The 19,164-nt window shown below is 39.2% G+C and overlaps 2 protein-coding genes across 2 annotated transcripts; both read right to left on the bottom strand.

The window, feature by feature from the left end:
* Window positions 1–1,708: 1,708 nt before the first annotated feature.
* Window positions 1,709–9,864, bottom strand: cyp4v2a (cytochrome P450, family 4, subfamily V, member 2a). Its single transcript, XM_074686972.1, has 11 exons — window positions 9,687–9,864; window positions 9,439–9,551; window positions 9,144–9,229; window positions 7,401–7,591; window positions 7,223–7,292; window positions 6,966–7,092; window positions 6,693–6,866; window positions 5,065–5,167; window positions 4,312–4,446; window positions 2,555–2,734; window positions 1,709–2,142 (listed from the first exon to the last, which is right to left on the bottom strand). Exons 1-11 carry the CDS (start codon window positions 9,859–9,861, stop codon window positions 1,970–1,972), a joined length of 1,527 nt encoding a protein of 508 aa, XP_074543073.1. The 5' UTR covers window positions 9,862–9,864; the 3' UTR covers window positions 1,709–1,969.
* A 3,140-nt stretch (window positions 9,865–13,004) lies between these two features.
* tlr3 (toll-like receptor 3) lies at window positions 13,005–18,755 on the bottom strand. The gene is given in 6 exon segments (XM_074686958.1): window positions 13,005–13,237; window positions 13,772–15,627; window positions 15,768–15,962; window positions 17,191–17,346; window positions 17,348–17,658; window positions 18,391–18,755. Coding segments are annotated over 5 exon segments (2,739 nt in total). The 5' UTR covers window positions 17,648–17,658; window positions 18,391–18,755; the 3' UTR covers window position 13,005.
* Window positions 18,756–19,164: the final 409 nt, after the last annotated feature.

Here is a 19,164-nt window from a genome sequence, read left to right as displayed (position 1 = left end):
CACATTTGAAGGGTCGGTCTCACAAAGTTCTCTCGAGTTTTTCCAGAGAAACTGAATGACACTTGTCATGGCGGAAGGGATTTCCTGAGGACAAGTACAGAGCAGAGGTCTGCAAAAGGCATGTTGAACAACTCTTGACAGCAGGTCAAGTTTGAGAAAACAACCCTGATGATGTTATAGTGTTGTCATAAAACTAATCTCTTAAGTCTGGAAGTTTTTTAACAGGAAGTTGGTCACACAAACTCAGGGGTAAAGGGATTATGAGTTTTTAAACAAAGCACCAAGAACATATAATAACATGTCTCTGGTTGCATCATGGCAAATGTAGGTTTGTTTTTTGTTGTTGTTTTTGTAGTTGTAGCATGTAAGTTTCATTTAATCCATTTCAGCTTGGCACTTGTAGTTCTCTTTTTGTGATCAACATATCTTAATCAACCTTGCACATTTCAGCTAGATGTGTTTGAGATCAACTAGCTACAACATGTAGGTCAAGACAAATTTGAACTTCATTTAGCTTATTGTTTTTGTTCTGCACTTGGGCATAGGCTGCTTGCCTTGGTTTTACATATCTAAAGAAAATGTCAAAGTTTGGTGCACTGTGCTGGGCCGGTCACAATACAGAGCCCCTATCACGATAGTTGCAGTTTCAACTCCAGCACACAATCCTATGGTGCATGTCTTTCCCCACTCTCTGCTCCCCACATTTTATGTCTTTCTTTGCTTTTCATTTTCAATAAAGGCAAAGATGCCAAAAAAGTAACTTGAAAAACAAGCACAACAACCTAATGGAGTTTAAACATGCTCAGCATAAAATGTCTGAACTATTGGGAAACTTTTTGGATTAAAACATTTTATTTTGAAAGGCCAGTGATTAAACAATAGACCGCACAGTACATGGACATAGTTTCTTTCCTGATCTTGTCTGTGAAAACTGCATGTGAGAGCATAAACAGTTAAAGTTTTGACCCTGTAACAATACAGTTTTTTCTTGCTTGGTTTAATTACTGCAAGTTTTTGTCACTGGGAAGTATCTGCTGGTTGCTTCGAAGCCATTTTATTTCTCCTGATGTGATGCTGAAGCATCCATATACCTGACATCATTATACAGACATGAACAGTTCTCATTATAGAATACAGATCCTCCTCCGCTCAGCCAACCACCTCTCACCTCATTTAAACCAACCAGTATTTCAGCTCTCAGAGAGCATCTGACACTGATAATCTCCTGCTGCGAGGTGCATGTGTAAACAGTGAGAAAATATCAAGGCCCAAACGTCCTGAAATGATCTAGGAAATGTCAAGAGTTCGTGCGTGAAAGGGGCTTATGAGGACATGTGCATATGAAGGAGGAATGAAAACATTGTGAAAACGTGATGTAGGGTCATGCAGAGGGAAACACTGCCGCCAGGAGTTTGAAGATTAGCATTTAGAAGAAACTCTACACCCCAATTAAAGACTTCTGCTTGTTGTTGTGTTTGTAGATGTGATGAATATGGAAAGAGTTGTTACAGTTATCCTGCACCTCTAAGTTCTGAAATTAAACTTTGAAGTTGGGTTTCAAAAAGCTTATTTTTGATTCTCTACAGCTATGATTGCTCAACTCAGAAGGATTTGGAAAGGTTGAAATGAAAAGCTCATTTGAAAAGTTGTTTTTTTATGTTGAATCCATTTTTGGGCAACAAAAACAGCAAACAGTTGATGATGGATAGAGACAGTTTATTGCCTTATGTAGCTTTTTGCTTAAAACTAACAAAGTCAACAAATATAGATCTTGCTTTATTTTTACTGGGCTTTCTTTTTGTAATTAGGATGTCAAAGATGATGAGAAAATTCTAAAACCTAAACACAGAGGTCACCACTCTCCCTGACATCTCAAGGCTTATTTAGAAAACTTTACAGTGCCTGTCAGTGTTCAAATTAGGAAGGACAAACTGTAAGGGAGACAAATTCAGAAATAATGCTGAAAGTTTCATGAGCGCTGGGGTTTCCTCTTTTCAAGTTTGATCCAGATGCCCATCTCTGGTCTCAGGATGAGTTCTCCCACTGGCCGCAGCTCCTCTCGGGTCTGACAAGCTTCCACGTTAAAGTTGCGCAGAACAGATGATAGGATTACCTTCTCTTCCATCAATGCAAAACGCTGACCTGCAAAGCATTTGAGCAGAGCACACGAGGTAACTGGATTTCATAGGGATGCACAGTATGTATTGTCTGAGATGATATCTTAACCATTGTTTTAACAATGTCCGAAAAAGCAATATCAAGAATGCTACTCATTTTGCAAAATCAATCAAAACACACATCAAGAGTCCAAGCCAAATCGCTGATTGTAACAAAACAGACTACAGGGCATGGGCATGAGAAAACATGCAGTGTTTCAAAATCACAATCAAAACTGCCAGCATGCCTGAAGTTATCAAACAGCACCAGCTTTGGAAATGGTTAAGTCCGATTACTAGACATTTATCATCTTTGGGGTGGCTTGGCACATCCGAGTACACAGATAAATCAAGTCATGGATTAAGTAAACTACAAATAAATCCTGCCCTGTCCTTACCAATACAGTTGCGCAGTCCAGCAGAGAAAGGGATGTAAGCATACGCAGGCCTCCCCACTGAATTCTCAGGCAGGAAGCGTTCAGGTCTAAACTCCTCAGGCTCAGGGAAGTACCTTGGGTCACGATGGAGAGCGTAGGGGATGATGATGGCATTGGCTCCGTTGGGCACCTTAAAACCATCTACAGTGATAAAAAATGTCTGAGTCACCAAGGGAGATATTGTGGTAGTTATCTATCATTTCTCTTGCTGTACTAAAGTGAAACCAAAATGCCTCCCGATGGATGCTGACATACTGTGCCAGTGGCGTAATTTGAAACCTGAGTCTGGGTGGTAGCAATTAGCTGATGAACACCCCCCCCTTTCACCAACAGAGACAAAATTTTAAACTAACCCATAGAATATCAAAGACTACTCAGTTCAGTACAGTCTACATCACGACAGCTCCTCACAGTGGTTTAAAGCAGGCACAACAGGTGATCAACACATTTGACAACAATGCTGTAAATCATAGTGTTAAAGCTTTTTTACAACATCATATAACTAATTAAAAAGAACACTTGGATCTACATTACAACAAAAAGAACTAACTATGACCACAGAAACTGCTTGAGGAAAACACACTTGATTTAAATATTGGTGTTTCAGTTTCACCCAGGGCCGCATGGCAGCGCAACGGTTAGCGCTGCAGCCTCACAGCAAGAAAGTCACCAGTTCTAATCCCCACCTCAGCCGGTCTGTGTGGAGTTTGCATGTTCACCCCGGGCATGCATGGGTTCTCCCCGGGTACTCTGGCTTCCCCCTACAGTCCAAAGACATGCTCACCAGGTTAATTGGTCACTTTTAATTGTCTGGGTTAGGTTGAAGCAGTATAGAAAATGGAGAATGAATAAAGTTTGGCCAATATGTCATCTAGCATCAGTGCCACCCTCCCTCAGCTTATTGATTTACCTTGTTTATGGTCACAGCCAAACAGGCAGATGGTAACTTCCTGTAAGTGAATGTGTTTAAATGTTTCACCGAGCATTAGTCCAAACCTCTGCTGTTGTAGGCGGCGTACCCGCCCCCCTTCCCTCAGCAGTTTAACAGTCTGGTTCACGGTCGCATCTGAACCAACAGCAAGTCACTCTCACCTCTGCTGCGCAGGCGGCATTATTTGCCCCCTTCCCTCAGCTTATGGTAGCATTTGTCATGGATGAATGTTGCTATTGTGCTTCTTGTGGTGTTTCTCCTCAAGCTGATGATGGTCACAACCTTTGCCCAGAGTGTCTGGGTGGGGGGTCTGCCTGACCAGCATCCCAACCCTCAGTACCTCAAACTGTGGGTTTGGCCACTGGAGGGCCCAACCCCCTGCTGAGCAGCTACGTGGACCTGGTCAGGCAGACCATCATAAACACCATTCACCCGCTTGCAGTACGACAACCGGTGGAGGGGGAAGGCAACATCATGCCGACAGCCAGGGTCAACAATAGCATGGTAGAGAGCCACAATTACGTGTCCCTTTTTCTTAGGGGAGTGCGACGGTTGCAACATACAAGAGTTCAAAGAACCACACCGTGGATTCTACCTCTTGTGCTGGACACCCTGTACCAGCCTCCTTTTAAACCCTTGGCAAGACCATATTCCTTTTGTTAATTATTTCGGCTAAGTGTGTTAGTGAGTTACATGCCCTGTCAGCACGCACCCCATGCCTGAGGTGGAACCAAGCACTCAACAAATAGCTGTTCCATTGAGGTGTTATCACTCATTTGCAACTTACTGATATAGCAGTCTTCACGGATCCAGCGGGCGAAGAAAGGCACGGAGGGGAACAGTCGCAGAGACTCCTTGATCACACAATCCAGGTATTTAAGTTTCTTTAGGTCCTCTGCCGTAGCAGGCCGATCAGATTCACCTTTGTACATAAAACAGGAAGTGTTTTTTTTAGGTCAAACTGATGTTCCAACTTTTGTATCCCACATCCGTAATGTTGCACTTTCTCCTACTTAAATATCTGTGACATATTCTGTACTTTCTACTGAAGATAAGACTATTTAGTACTGTATGTTTTAGTTGCATGCCTCATAGATAGGTTGTGATATCAGCTTAGACAAAAGTTCAAAGTCCTCTCTATAACCATTTTTACAGCATAAGCAATTGAGGATAAACTAATTCCTTTATATTGATGAATAATTTTTAACTAAACTGATTGCTGCTCCATGCTTGGGGACAAGTTTAAGTCCTTCTCTGGGGCAAACTTTGCATCTGTTATTGCTACAAGACTGGCTGGCTTACGTCATGGAAAAAAAGCATTGAGGCATGATATTAAATCCACACAGCAGTGACAAGAAATTAAATTACTCTCTATGTATTTTGGCAAGGATTTTCACAGCTTTTTATCCCTGTGTAGATCCCCTGGACTAGAAAAGAACAAATGAGCCTGAGCAGAGAAGAGTCAAAGGGCCTTCAGGCTGGAAAATAAATGATGTCATGGGAGTGAGAAGGTGTGCAACAACTGGAGAAGGCACATTACCGAACACCTCATCCAGCTCTTGTTGAACTTTGCGGTGCACCTCGGGGTGGGAGCCCATTAGATGCAGGGACCAGTTCATAGAGGCTGCTGTGGTATCATGTCCCTGCATTGGAAAAATCACAGAGAAAAACAACTCGGCAGTTACAATGTAAAACTACACTAAATGATCATTTTGGTTTGTCAGGTCCACCAGAGTGCACCAAAACTTTTTTTAAATTATATGAAATATGTTGTTTTAAAGGTTTAATGTGTAAAAATGTGGATATTTTGTTTTAGCAGTTAAATTCTTGATTATATAAAAAAATATAGCACTTTGAAAACAAAATGATGAAATATTTTATGTATCATGACGCCTTAATACTATTAAATCCTGAAAGGTTTTAGTGCTTTGTGAGGTTTGTGTTTAACTTTAAACAATTACGTTTATGAAACTTTTATTTTTATTTCATTTTATTTCATTTCATTTTTTTTTGTTTTTGTGTGTGTGGCAGTGGGGGTGGGGGGTTGGGGGGTATTTAAAAAGTTTTAGTTTCTTCAAAATGTCATTAGGGCCCAAGCCTGCCAACTGCAGGTGTGGCGAAGGCCCTCTTGAAACCATAAGTATTATTATTGTCCTCTACGCACCTCTAACCCCAATTTGCATGCCTTTCACTTGAGAAAAATGCGAACGCACCTAGCCACAAAATTCAGTCATGGCGAAAGATTTATAAATCCAGTGCTTGCACAAAAAAGCTCCATAGTTTGATTTTTTTCCAGACAGCCCACTACACTGGCAGTGTCTACTGATTTGGCCAAAATGTAGGACGTAGTGTTCAGTATGTGAACTAACTATGTTAGAGGTAAAGGGGAAGTGAATAATGAGAAACTGAAGCACACTTCTTAATATAGTGATAACTTCTTTTTTACATTGGGCACAATTTTTAATCATATGAGATTTCTTTAAATCAGTGGTCCCCAAACTACGGCCCGCCTCCACATTTTGCCCGGCCCCCTGAACAATACCAGAGGCGCATTATGTTTTTTTTTTTTTAGTCTGGCTCCATGATTGAGACTTATGCGTGCATAAATTATATCTTTTTACTCTACCTCTCTGCAGTTTGTGCCCTATCTGAAACCCCTCCCTTAAAAAAAAAAAAAACATACTGTTAGTGAAATATATTGTGCTGGTAGCTGTTGTATCACTTAGTTTGGTTTCTTAGCCTGCTTGCTTTCTGGTTTTCACAATGAAGTTAATGAGAGAGAGAGCTGCAAACAGTGGAGTCTACAGGAAAGTTAATATTTCATGGTCTTTTTTCAATAAAAAACCTGAAAAGGGTCATTTAATTATTAGGCCTATCTATTTCATAAATAGTGTTATATATGCCATTAACAGTGTTATTATTTATATTCTGATTTTTTCCTGTCAAGATCCCAGAAAGGGTTATTAATATTTGGTTATGTGTGGCTTTCTGGGAAACAATAAATATTTACGTTTGAACACCTCTGCGATCATCACACTTTTTTTACTAACTGACCCTGGCCCCTCGTCAGAGAAGGGAAAAGTTGTTTGGCCCAGACGAGAAAGAGTTTGAGGACCCCTGCTTAAAATAATAGTAGCAAATCTGTTACGTAATTTACTCCTAACCTACCTCAAACATGAAAGTGTCCACTTCCTCCTGAATATCCTGGTGGCTCATCTTGTTGCCTTCTTCATCTGTGGTTTTCAGGAGCATGTCCAGAAACGCATGTCTTTTCTTTACACCGTTTTCATTCTCGCTGTCTGACTCTGCATTGGAAAGGCTCTCTGCTCTTTCATTTATCACCTTGAACAAAAACAGGGAAAAAGACTCCTACAGTTAGGTTGCATCAATAAACAATAATAACCATCTGTCATTTCGAAACCCACATGCTCCATTACTTACTTTGTATGTAAAGGAGTGCAGAACCTTGAGAATCTTGTTGTGTTCCTGACCCTCACCGAAGTAGTAGTACACAAAGTCAGACCAGAACCAAGGCTTCCTCTGTCTGCGGCTGACGATGTCACTCATTCTAATGACAAAACAAAGAAAAAGTAAGTTGAACAAAATAATGCGAAGAAAAACGATCTACAGGGTTATTTATCAGTTTTTAATTCCCTTATTCTGTTTTCATGTGTGTGAAAAAATAAAAAATAACTCACTTGTAGACACACTTCACATATTCTGAATCAGAATTACTTTGGGCGTACACCTTCTTTCCCATTGCAGTCTCTAAAAAGATATTTTAATAATATTTGCAAATTAGAACATTTATGAGACTGTTTTGCAGTCTTTTGGTAATTTAATGTTTACATGAAAAATAACATCCCCGGTACTCACCACAGATGATATCCAAAGCACACAGGGTTATGTGGTTGAAGCAGTTAAACTTGCCCTTCCCTGCCTGCTTCCCCAGCTTCTCCACCAGGATCTCCGCCTGTTCGTTCATCACCTCCAAGAAGTCTGCCAGAATAGAGAAGTGGAAGGTGGGAGTCAACATCTTTCTTCGCTGACGCCACTTAGTCCCGGTGCTGATGAAAATAAATAGACAACAAAGAGGAATTCAAAGTCAAGAAAACACAGGAACCATGTGAGGATCATATTCTATGGAATGGCCATGGGTGGATGATATCAAGGGTGGAACAAGGTGAAAGAAAATTGTTTCCATATGTCAAGTATGTATGCACCACATAAGAGTGTTGAATATATTTAGGGCCTGGATTTTCTGTTTTTGATTTCTGTACTACATGTGTAGATCCTGCCTCTATGACTTTTAAAAAAGACTTATCTCTTATCTCTTAATCATAGCAACTATGTAAGCAGTTACCATAATTCATTGAAGCCAAAGTCTCTCGATAAAGAGGTTATAACATTCACTGATACCAACATCACATATAACTTATACACTAGCTTATCCATGATGGTGCAGAATCTTAAGACATTGATTATTACAAAGGCCAACGTTTGTTGCTGATTGGAAGGGCAACTGTATTTAGCTGCATTTCAACCATAGAAACTTTTCAGAGGGTCTTCAGCCTAGGGATGTTCTGGAGCAATTAATTTCCCAGTTATTTAGAAAAAAATTCAAACTAACCAACTTGCCCAAATGTAAGACACTATCTTCATACAACTTTATCTCAATTTTTAGACCATATACTGACAAACGTCCCACAAAATGCCATCTTTCTGCTGTGCTTGTTCACATCTGGGTTATAGAGCTTTACTGGAACATTATGTCAGCAGCTTCAAGCTAAAGCCCAGGCTAGAATGGGGTTAGCTGCTCTAAGGCTTAGACACAATATATGACCAGTACTTTAGGCCAACTGTAAGATAAGGAGAAAACAAACAAGCATCCGTACAGTATGGTTCCACCACAGAGGGATGGCACTTTCTATAAGTACAGGGACTTAGAAGCCCTGAAATTTTAGACTAATTTAAACACATTAGACCAATTTGCTTCACCATCTTGGGCTAGTGGAGACATATTTAAAAAGGAGCTCACAGAACTTTCTATCACCATAAGTATGAGAATAAAAAACTCTGGGTATTTTTGGTGGAAACAGCTTTTTTTCTCATCTAGTCACACTGTCATAACGTTTTCCTGACACTTTTCAGCTCATGCATGTTAGACAGCTTAGTTGTCTGGGATGTCAGCTGAGTTTGATGTGTACATTAGTTTAGAATGACATGCAACATTTAATGAGCTGTGCCTGTTTCGATGACCCCTTGACTTTATGACTACCTTCTTTAAAATGTATAGATAAAATATTCAATAGTTTGGTCATAAAAGTAAAACTGATATACCTATACAACATTTCTGTCAGATGTAGACATAACAGAACATTATTTTTTTCCATGCACCTCTCTGCCTGCAAGAATTTAACCTCCTATCGTTTCATCAGTTTGTCATAAGGTCACATAAAATATCCATACCTTTGACACAATACACTTTTGTGAATTAACTTTATTTTATTTTGGATGAGTTTACATGATTAAACTACTTTTTTTGTCTTTTTATTTTATCAAAATTCTTGAACTTGACTGACAGGCTTTGAATAGTATGAGAAAGCCACAGGTACAAACCTTGTAAGGAGGCCTGTTCCAAGCCAGGGGTGAAGAAAGTTATACACAATAGCTTTTTCCATGTGGACAGAGTTGGCCACAATCGGCTGCAGTGAAAAAGCACAAAGAGAAAACTGTAAAGACATAATAAATTGTATTCTAAATGGGTCATGTTGACATAGAAGTGGTGGGTAAAGGTCAACTTACTCCTATACATTTGCATTGGCTGAGAGATTGTTTACAAGACAAGGCATGCTGGCAATTGGGTTATTATACCTACTGTTTTTGCAGATTTGTTGTAAACAGAGAGTCATACCTCAACTGTTTCAGCATGAAACAGAAGCACGAAGGGGACTGGTCCAAGCCACATTTGTAACAGGGGTGCATTGGCATAGTTTTTGGTGTAACCCTCAATTTGACGAAAGAAATCTATAAAATATTTTAAAAACTTATCTACCGTAATAGAGCTTGAAGAAGGTGACAAAGAACGACAGAACTTTTTCTATAGTGCTGTAGAATCAGACATTCAGCCTCTTTTGACAGCATGTTTGATTCTTCTCTTACCTCCTGCATTAGTTTTGAACTGCAGTGCATTCCCTAAGAAGGGAATCAGCCCCTCAATCTGAGGGATTGGCTTCATCTCAAACCATTTGTGAAGGTATCCGCTGAGCAGCTTGTAGGTGATGTAGGTGACAACAGCGATGAAGACGCTAACCCCGAGGAAAGGAAAGACTGCCATGTCTCTGTGCCGTGTGCATGAACGGTGTGTGCAGGCTCTCTTTATACCTTTGTGTATGCGTGTGACGTATCTCCTTTGTCCTTTTAGCCCCTCCTTTTTCCTGCTGAAAGTTTACTGAGTGAGGGGGCCCACCTTATTTGTGGTCTTTTATTGATATTCTGCCTGTTAAAAATTTCTTTGGAAGAAAATATTGGGGCAACTTAATAGGAGTTGAAAGAAAGATTGGCAAACATGAATAATTAGATGCGTACAAGTTAAGCAAACTGCTATTGGCGCCTACATTACATAATAAAAATGTTCATCATTAACTCCACGATAGCAGACTGACTCTGACTGAGACCTCTGTCCTACAGACTCTTTCCCTCGTCTGGTGTTTATCAGCACTTTGCTAGATCACATCCACCCTGTTTAGTTAATAAATAATAGCTTTATCTTGTTGATGTAAGGTTTTCTTTTCTTTTTTCAAATATATGAAACTTAAAAGAGGATACAAACTTTGCAGGTTACCTGAAAAAATCCTTTTTCAATTCAAGGTCAACACAATTCTCTCAGAGCATATTAGGGCATTTATGTAAGTGTTTTATCATTTATTAACCCCTAACGATTTTTTGTTGCTTTCAAGTCATGTGAAGTCGATGTTGTGTCTGTAAGGCAGCAGATTGTTATCTGTGCCGGGATGTCAGGATAATCAGTCGATAAAATTTCAACCAGCTGGATATTGCAAATGAAGACAATGGTCTCTGCTGGTCCCAATAATTAGGGCTGAATTATGCATAAAGGTTTTCAAATAAGCTGCTCCTAACTCTTGGAACAACTTTCAGAACCATCTGAAACTGCCTCAACTGGTCATTTGTGGGTGGGGCAAATTAATTTTAAAAGATCATGAAAAGCCAGGGGTGAAGAAAGTTATACACAATAGCTTTTTCCATGTGAACAGGGTTGGTGATAATCGGCTGCAGTGAAAAAGCACAAAGAGAAAACTGTAAAGACATAATAAATTGTATTCTAAATGGGCCATGTTGACATAGAAGTGGTGGGTAAAGGTCAACTTACTCCTATACATTTGAATTGGCTGAGAGATTGTTTACAAGACAAGGCATGCTGGCAATGGCCTTTTATACCTACTGTTTTTGCAGATTTGTTGTAAACAGAGAGTCATACCTCAACTGTTTCAACTATGAAGGTTTTCAAAAAAGCTGCTCCTTACTCTTGAAACAACTTTCAGAACCATCTGAAACTGCCTCCACTGGTCATTTGTGGGTGGGGCAAATTAATTTTAAAAGATCATGAAAATAACAGCCTGAGCCATTATTTCTGTATGTAGCTGCGTCTTCATTTTTTAATACAGGTCCTGTTTTAAGAAATGTATTAATTGCTCCACTGTATGCTTTCTTGGTGTGATTTATTGCAATACTCTAATTTGTTTGTGACAAAAGAGAATTGAGTGAGTCCAAATGTACTGTCTATAACTGACTGTATGCTGCTGTCTGGCCCAGGTCACTCTTGTAGAAGAAACTTTAATCTCAATGAGACTTTTTACCTGGTTGAATAAAGGATTATATTACATAAAATCACCAACAGAGTTTATATATTGCTATTAAGGTTATTATTATAAGTTAATGCTAGAATTCTTTTCAATACAATTATTCATTTAGACTACTTAGGTTTAATTAAAGAAATAACTAAATAAATAATATTCATTCTCTTCAGTGTTTCACTTCCTGGTGTTTGAAGAAAAAACTGCAGTTTCTATATTCCAAGTATTCCTAACCAAATTTACTGACTTAACTTGTTGTAAATGGATAGCAGTGAAGTAAGCTATATGTTCATGTCAGATTTCTCACAACTGTATTAGGCACCCCTTTCAAGAAGGTCATGAAGCAAATGTTTCATGCAGTAGTTTTGGCTTTGTATAACAATTATCTTGATTCACTGACTAGAAATGAGACAAATTCACTTAAGACATTAGGGATTTTTTGTTTAAAAATCTATTAATCATATAAATTTTCTGGATGGATGTATGACTTGTGTTTTAACTTATCTTAAAGCTTGGTACTTTGGTCTTTAAAGGACGATTGACTATCACGGTCATTTGTTGTCTTTATCTTGCGTGGCTTGTTAGAAAGAGAAAATTAAGGGTGGGTTTGTAACTTTAAAAGTAAATAAGTGACTCATGTCTAAAGGCTCAGATAAACATTACTATGGATCTGTATCTAAAGCATGAAGGTCAAAATACAGCTGGAAAAAAATGGGCAACAGCATTACAACATTTGGCTATTTTTAACGAACAGGACACAATTTCAGGTTTCTTATAAATAGCCACAGAAATTATCCATACCTTACAGCTCCTGCAAAGAACATACAACATCTCATCTAGATCTGATGGTATTATTACTCATGTTCATTGTCAGATAAGTAATTGTACATTTACATGTATAGAAAATGTAGTCTATTAATTTGTTTAACTTTTTTTAAAAAATTCGCAGTTTACAGATCACACCCACACCCAGCTTTTTCAGCAACACAACACCTTTACATTCTGACAAAACTATCTACTCCTCTTGTATTGCTCCTTAACCTTGACCTCCACATGGAGGTCAAGGTTAACTTAATTTAAGTTGTTTATGTAGATATTGCCTTAAAGTACATCTTATTAATAGATTAAAATATCAGAAATCTTTATCATATTTGTATAGCTCTGTGCAGTGCTGCCGGCTTTATCTTTCGCATTATCAGCCTACAACAGTGCCTCATAGATAAGAGCTCTGTGTATCTCAGTGTAGTTTTTTACTAAAACCACCAGGTGTCAGTAATTGCACAATATTTAAACAAAGCAAGGAGAGTACATTTCTGTTCTTTAAAAAGAAAACTTTAAATCAAATCACTTTTGCAAAACTATGATTCATTTGTAAAATTTAAGCTGCATAGATCTGACTGTGCTGACATTCTGTCATTCAGGCTGTAGCTGCCAATCAGTCAAGCTGTAGCTGTAAATTTAAATGATCATTTCATACAGCATAATATATGTTATTACACAACATTTAAATGTAAAATATTTACACAGAGAAAAACAATGGCACAGGCTAAAAATAAATCTATATATTTAAAAAAAATAATTTCCTATTGCCTTGATATAGGATACAATCACTCCTGCAGTCGATTAGTCATGCCCAATGCTATGAGGAGCTTCTGGTGAAAAGCCGGCACTCTCTCCTTATGGATCGGCCAGTCCAGGATGCAGCATGAACGCAGCATGCCTCTACGTAGGTACAGCGAACGAGATAGCTTGTAGTCATGAACATCCTGCAGGAAAACCAAAACCACAGAGTCCCTGCTGTCTTCAATGACCTGGTGAAGTGCTTGATGGGCTGTGAATCTGGGTGAGATAAAAGACAGGGGGAGGAGGATAGAGAGATGTGTTTCAGGACTCACTTCACTTGGAGTTTAGCACCCAAAATATTTAATAGCCACACAAAACTACACATCAAGATTTTCACTTGACTTTATGCCATGGTCTGATTAAATAAGATTGTCAGATTTCAATAGAGTCTATGCGAGCCAGGCCACACCTCTACACATGACCCTCGATGGCAGATGTAACATGCAAACTGTAAGAACTAAATTGCTTCTCTTAGCTTACTAAAACTGTCTGGTTAGAAACTATCAATTCCTGAAAAAAAATTAAATGGTCTTATTTTTTCAAGTGACAAGTTACTGAAGCAAAACTGTGCATGTATTGTGTCCATCTTCAGAAGTTTATGGATTGTGCTGAAGCAGCCTTCTTCTGATGCCTATTGGACAGTTCAGGCCCCTACATCATCCATAAATTCCTAATAATGGGCCCTTCACCTGGCATCATTTATTTTTCTGTCTATAATATATAAAAGTTTTTAAATTGCAGTCAATTTACCTGCTACACCAGGGATTGTTGAGAAGGCTTTCAGTGACAACAAACAAGATTTTCCTTGAACTTCTCATGTTGTTGACAATCGATTCAAGCTGGGACACTCCAGGAACTGAATCTCGATCTTCCAAACAAAACCTGCAATTGTCATTCTCCAGCGGGACCATCCTCCTCTCCACCCAGTTGCTGTCTTGATCTGAATGTATGATGTAGGCATCGTATTCGAATTCTCTGCCCTCTTCCACGGAGGAATCACTAAATCCTAATGTGCGATTGATCACCACGTTCCAGTAAAACTGGATCCTCCAACCATGGAAGCGCACCATCAGTGCAGTCACAATTAGCATGAGAACTGCTGTGCTGCTCAGTATGTACAGAGCCTCAAATGGAGCCATGTCTTTGCATGAAAGCACATCAAACTCTGTGATGGATTTGTTAAAGTAAGCTAACGGAGTGTTGCACATGTACAGCCCCGTTTGGCCAAACACATAACTCATATTTGTGTTATTTAACCAATTCACAAACCACTGGATGCTCTCACAGGTGCAGTCGAATGGGTTTTTCTCCATGTTCAGCAGGCTGATGTTACTCAAAGGAGTCTTGAACACTTCAGGCCTCACAGCTGTGATAAAATTCTTCTGTAAGTGCAAAACTCTCAACGACCTCAGATCATCAAAAATTGTGTTCTTCAGCCTGTTAAGGAGATTGAATGCGAGACTTAGTTCACGGAGGTTACTCAGTCCTTTCAGAGCCTTAACTGGAATTTCATCCAGACCATTACTATCCAGCAGAAGGGTTGTCAAGCTTTGTAACCCTTTGAGAAACAACACTGGTCCCCCTGGGTTGGCACTCTTCCAGAAACGAGCTAAGTTATTGTGCTGGAGCTTCAACATCTTTAAATTTACAAGCCCTTCAAATGTTCTCTCCTCCACATTTGCTACATTGTTGTTGCTGAGGTCCAGAAAGGTCAGGTTCGACAGGTGACTGAATGGAGATGGAACGAGACTGGATGCTGTGGAATTAAGACTTTTCCCCAATGTCAAGATGCGAAGATTAGGTACGTGAACAAATGATGTGGGACTTAGAATGACTCCCTGGCGGTTGTTGTACATATGGATCTCTTGGATTTGGTCCAAGCCTACAAACTCTTCACCTGTAAGAGTTTGCTTGATGTAATTAAAATCTAAAAGAAGAACAGTGAGGTTTCTGAGCACAGAGAAGCTTCCAGAACGGATCTGATCCATGCCTGTTGCCGTCAGATTCAGCTTTTGGAGAGATGATCCTGTGAGTGAAGCAAAGGTCTTGCTGTTGAGGTATTTTAGAGAGGCACAACTACACCAGCTCATATCAAGTTCTCTAAGACTCATCAAACCTGCAAACATGTGCTCAGTGATTTCCCGTATTGCGGTTTGCTTTAAAACCAAATTCTCCAGGTTCCTCAGCGGTTGGAAGGAAAAATCATCAATGATTGGGGTAGAGGATGAGGGACTTTTAACCAGCGCTTTTGTCAACTGGAGTTTCTTCAAGCTATTTAGCCCTTGAAATGTGCTTTTAGTTAGGTGTTTGATATTGTTCTGCGACAAAATAAGAGTCTGAAGTCTCGACAGCCACTGAAATGAGCCTCCTTCTATTTTACCCATGCCATTTCGGGAAAGATCCAGAAAAGTGAGATCAGTTTTCTGCAGCCCTTTAAAGGTTGAGTTATTGAGCGTGACAAGCTTCATCTTCTGAAGGGACAGAAAACCAATGGCTGTGTCTGAAAGCTCCCAGCAGAGTTTAGAAATCAAGGTAGTGCCCATATTGCTACCATCCATGATTAAAGTACGCAGGGCTGAAATGGGCTTGAAGCAACCAGGCTCCAACTGCAACAACACAGAAAAGAGAATTTGCAGTAAGACAGAAGAGAAACTCAACAAACATGTGATAGCAAGGTGTTTCCATAACCTTTTAACAATTACATCTCAACACTGTTTCACTTCCCCTTTCTGAGTGTGTGTCTTACTGTTTTTAGAGACACAGAAGACAGGTTGAGGACTTGTAGAAACGATGAGTTGACAAGGTAGATGAAGTCATTAGTCTTCAGGGTGGTGAAGGCATTGAATGCCAGGTTGAGGTTCACAAGGCTGGGCAGTTGAGGCTGAGAGCCGAGTTTAGGGGACTGCAGGTTATTTGAGGAAACGTCAAGGTATTTCAGACTCTGCAAGTTGTAGGAAAAAAGGGAAAAAAAATCTTATCTATGCAATAGCAAAAGGCTTGCAAATGTTTAAAAGAATTGATACACATGCCAAAAAAGTTGACGTACTTAAAAATAAAAGTTGTTAAAAATTTTTGTACATTAAAAAACATTTAATTGTTGCATTAAACTGAAATAGTGCAAAGTCGACATAATAATGGCATGTAAACATTTCCATGGCTATTGAGGTTGAGTCTTTCAGAAGTGAAGACAGGAAGAGGTTTACCACTTACGCATGACCAATAGTTCCTAAATTTCAGAACAATGCTCCTAAGTGTAAAATTTAAAGAATTTTAGGATTTCATCATGTATGCTACATAATACCATTAAGAGATTCAGAATTTTTAAAAAACTCTGAAATCCACCACAAAACCATTCTCCGTAACACAGGTTTTACATCTGGATCCAATCAGTGCAGGTTAAATGTTAGAGAGAGAAAAACATATTTAAAACCAAATTGACGATTGACAGACAGGAAGTGGAAAACTTTCCTGGGGTCTGAATTAAGAGAATAAAATTAACATTCCTTTTGGAAACCGTGGACACTGCATTCCCCTACTGGAGACACCTTGCACATGTTCAGACATTGTTAACCTACATTTTAATAAATCAAGATTTCTAAAAGATACTCGAAAACGCTGTGCAAACAGATGATACAGACATTTTGCACATTACACAGCATAGCTCAAGAGATAAGGAGTCTGAAGCTAAACTAGCCTTCCTGCAACTCCAAACTGGTCACATGAGTGGAATAAATAGAAGTGATGCAACACAGATGCCCCAGTTCCAGCTTTTTGATATGTGTTTATCATACCTAGGCTTTGGGTGATTTGCTAATGATCAAATTCTATTTCTATCATTTTTTTACACAGGGTCCTAAGATTTTTTTTATTTTCCTCCTTTGGAATTCAGGTTGAAAATTAATTTTGAAAACCTTTTTGCTGCTGTGCTTTCCTGCATATTTCATTTATTTATTATTAATCATCAAAGAGCTTATTATTTTGTAGTTTAAGAGAAATAATGAGTGTAATATATCTATCATTTATTAACAAGAACACAACATTTTATAGGTGTAATTTGGAGTCAATTAAATGATGTAAAAAAAAGAAAGTGAACTTCATCTTTGTCATCAATGGTCTTGTCACGAAGCTATCGCTTATTCCTCCCATCACTGTCTGCAAGCCATATTTACCTGTAGTGCAGAGAACGGCTCTCCTTGTGTTTTTAGCCTGTTACCAGCAATATTCAGCTGTGTCAGATTGCTGCAATGGATCAGATCCTCTTTCTTCAGCAAATGTAGTTCATTGTGTCTCATGTTCAAAGTCTGCAGCAGAGGAAGTGTCTGGCATAAACCCTTTGTCCAGCTTTGTGATGCTGTTGTAACTGACATCAAGAAGCAGGAGGCGTTTGTATGGGATTAGAAACTCAGGGGGCAGCTTTGCCAGTCTGTTGTGGGACATATCCAGGCTGATGATGTTCCTGGGAAGGTCTTGAGGGACTATGCTGAGGCCGAGATGGCTGCAGTCAGCTTTGCCCTCCTCCACTTGGCAGGTCTTCCTCGGAGAAGTCTTCATACTTGTAAGCCCCGTCATAACCAAACACAACAGGGTGACTGCCTGAAGGAGAGGACAAAGAGCAGGGGCGCACATGGTTTACAAACCTGTAAAAGAAAATAAAAGATTAAACTTAAAGTGCCTGCATGAATTTGTCAAACTGCTTGGGCCAACAAACAAGGATTATACTGTTATAATGCCATTCAAACTTGGACAGCTAACTGCTTCTTGCTTGCAATAAAACAAGCCGTAATAGGAATAATTTGGAATATGTACCCTTCTAAAGGTTAAGTTTGCTCTTTTTAGCTCTGTTTAGGTGTCAACGAAATTTATCAGCACTTTGTTTATGCGTCACCTTGTGGATTAGCTACAACTGCAAAGTTTGTTTACTCCTGGTGCTGTACCGTTAATGTACAGGAGTTAATGTTGGGATGTTAATCCAAGTGAATCAAACCAGACCTGATGTGGGAAAAAAAAAAAACTTAAAGATACAAGAAGACCTCATAAAGCCATGATGAAAGTGGTCATATGAAGTTTTAAATACACACTTTAGACTTTAGATTTGATCATTTTTTATTGTTGGATGCAGCTTTGACACAAAAAACTGTCCATGCGCTGCATTGAGCTCTTCAAGTTATATCTATCCTCTTTGTGCATTAACAGTAGGCCTTTGAATGAAAATATCTACAGAAATGCCTGTTCCAAAATGTAAGTAAACATAGCCCACTTTAAAACTATTCCTATTTGGATAATAAACAAGTGAGTCAAAGCACTGGTAGTTACCCAGAGTTTCACTGTAAGAAAAGCTAACACTTAGCTTTAAACTTTGCAGTTCTTACCTGGCGTTGTCTTTGCTACTTTCTTTGTAACTCTTTGCAAATAGATCCTTACAGTGCCTCAGGTTATTCTCCACGAACACGGAGAATACTTTAAGTAAAGACTTGTGAGGCAGGATCCGCACAGAGTATGAAAATACGGAAATGAGACATTGGCGGGTCGGGTTTCACTTCTTTCAGAGTCTGGCACCGCTGGAAAATTAACTATTTACTGGATAAGCATTTTAACTACCAGCATGTTTGGATGAAATCACAAAGATATTACTATGTGAGCTAAAAGACACGAAAAGAGTGATTCTGTAGATAACTTTCCGTTTCTAAAAATCACAACCGGAATATTATTGCCATATGGCAGCACATATCGCCATGTGGGCGTGCAGTAAACCGGTATAGTTACCAACAATGTGACCAGTACTGGCGTGGTACCTGAGAGAAGACTCAACCGTAATGCGTGTGACAATGGCGCAGCGGATATCTCCAAACGCCCCTCAGGTTGTAGATCACTTGTTTGTTCGCAGGGCGGGGTTCCAGATTGGCAGTCGGTCATCTAACGCGGTCAAATTGAAGATTTCACACGGTAGAGGTATCATGACGGCTTTGGAACTGTCGTCTGTGCGGCATAATACCGCATACATGCGAGTGGATAAGCAAAAAAGATGTGTTCAAAGTTTAAAGGAATAGTTTACTGTACATTAATAACTTGCCCAAAACCAGAAATCCCGTTAACGCTGTATTTTCATAGGATTCCTTGAAAAAATGTGATTTTTATTCATTAAT

The sequence above is a fragment of the Halichoeres trimaculatus genome, unplaced genomic scaffold, assembly GCF_033239565.1.
Source record: "Halichoeres trimaculatus isolate MK-OKI-2021-1 unplaced genomic scaffold, fHalTri1.1 fHalTri1_scaffold_2, whole genome shotgun sequence".
Classification (NCBI taxonomy): domain Eukaryota; kingdom Metazoa; phylum Chordata; class Actinopteri; order Labriformes; family Labridae; genus Halichoeres; species Halichoeres trimaculatus.
This window is presented reverse-complemented; position numbering and strand designations above follow the sequence as displayed.

Excerpts from the sequence above, each read along its gene's own strand:
- cyp4v2a (XM_074686972.1), bottom strand. The coding sequence starts at position 9,861 with ATGGCAGTCTTTCCTTTCCTCGGGGTTAGCGTCTTCATCGCTGTTGTC. Across the intron at positions 4,447-5,064 it reads AGAGCTGGATGAGGTGTTCG|GTGAATCTGATCGGCCTGCT; the intron begins GTAATGTGCCTT and ends TTATGTACAAAG. Across the intron at positions 2,735-4,311 it reads CCGTGAAGACTGCTATATCA|ATGGTTTTAAGGTGCCCAAC; the intron begins GTAAGTTGCAAA and ends TTATCACTGTAG.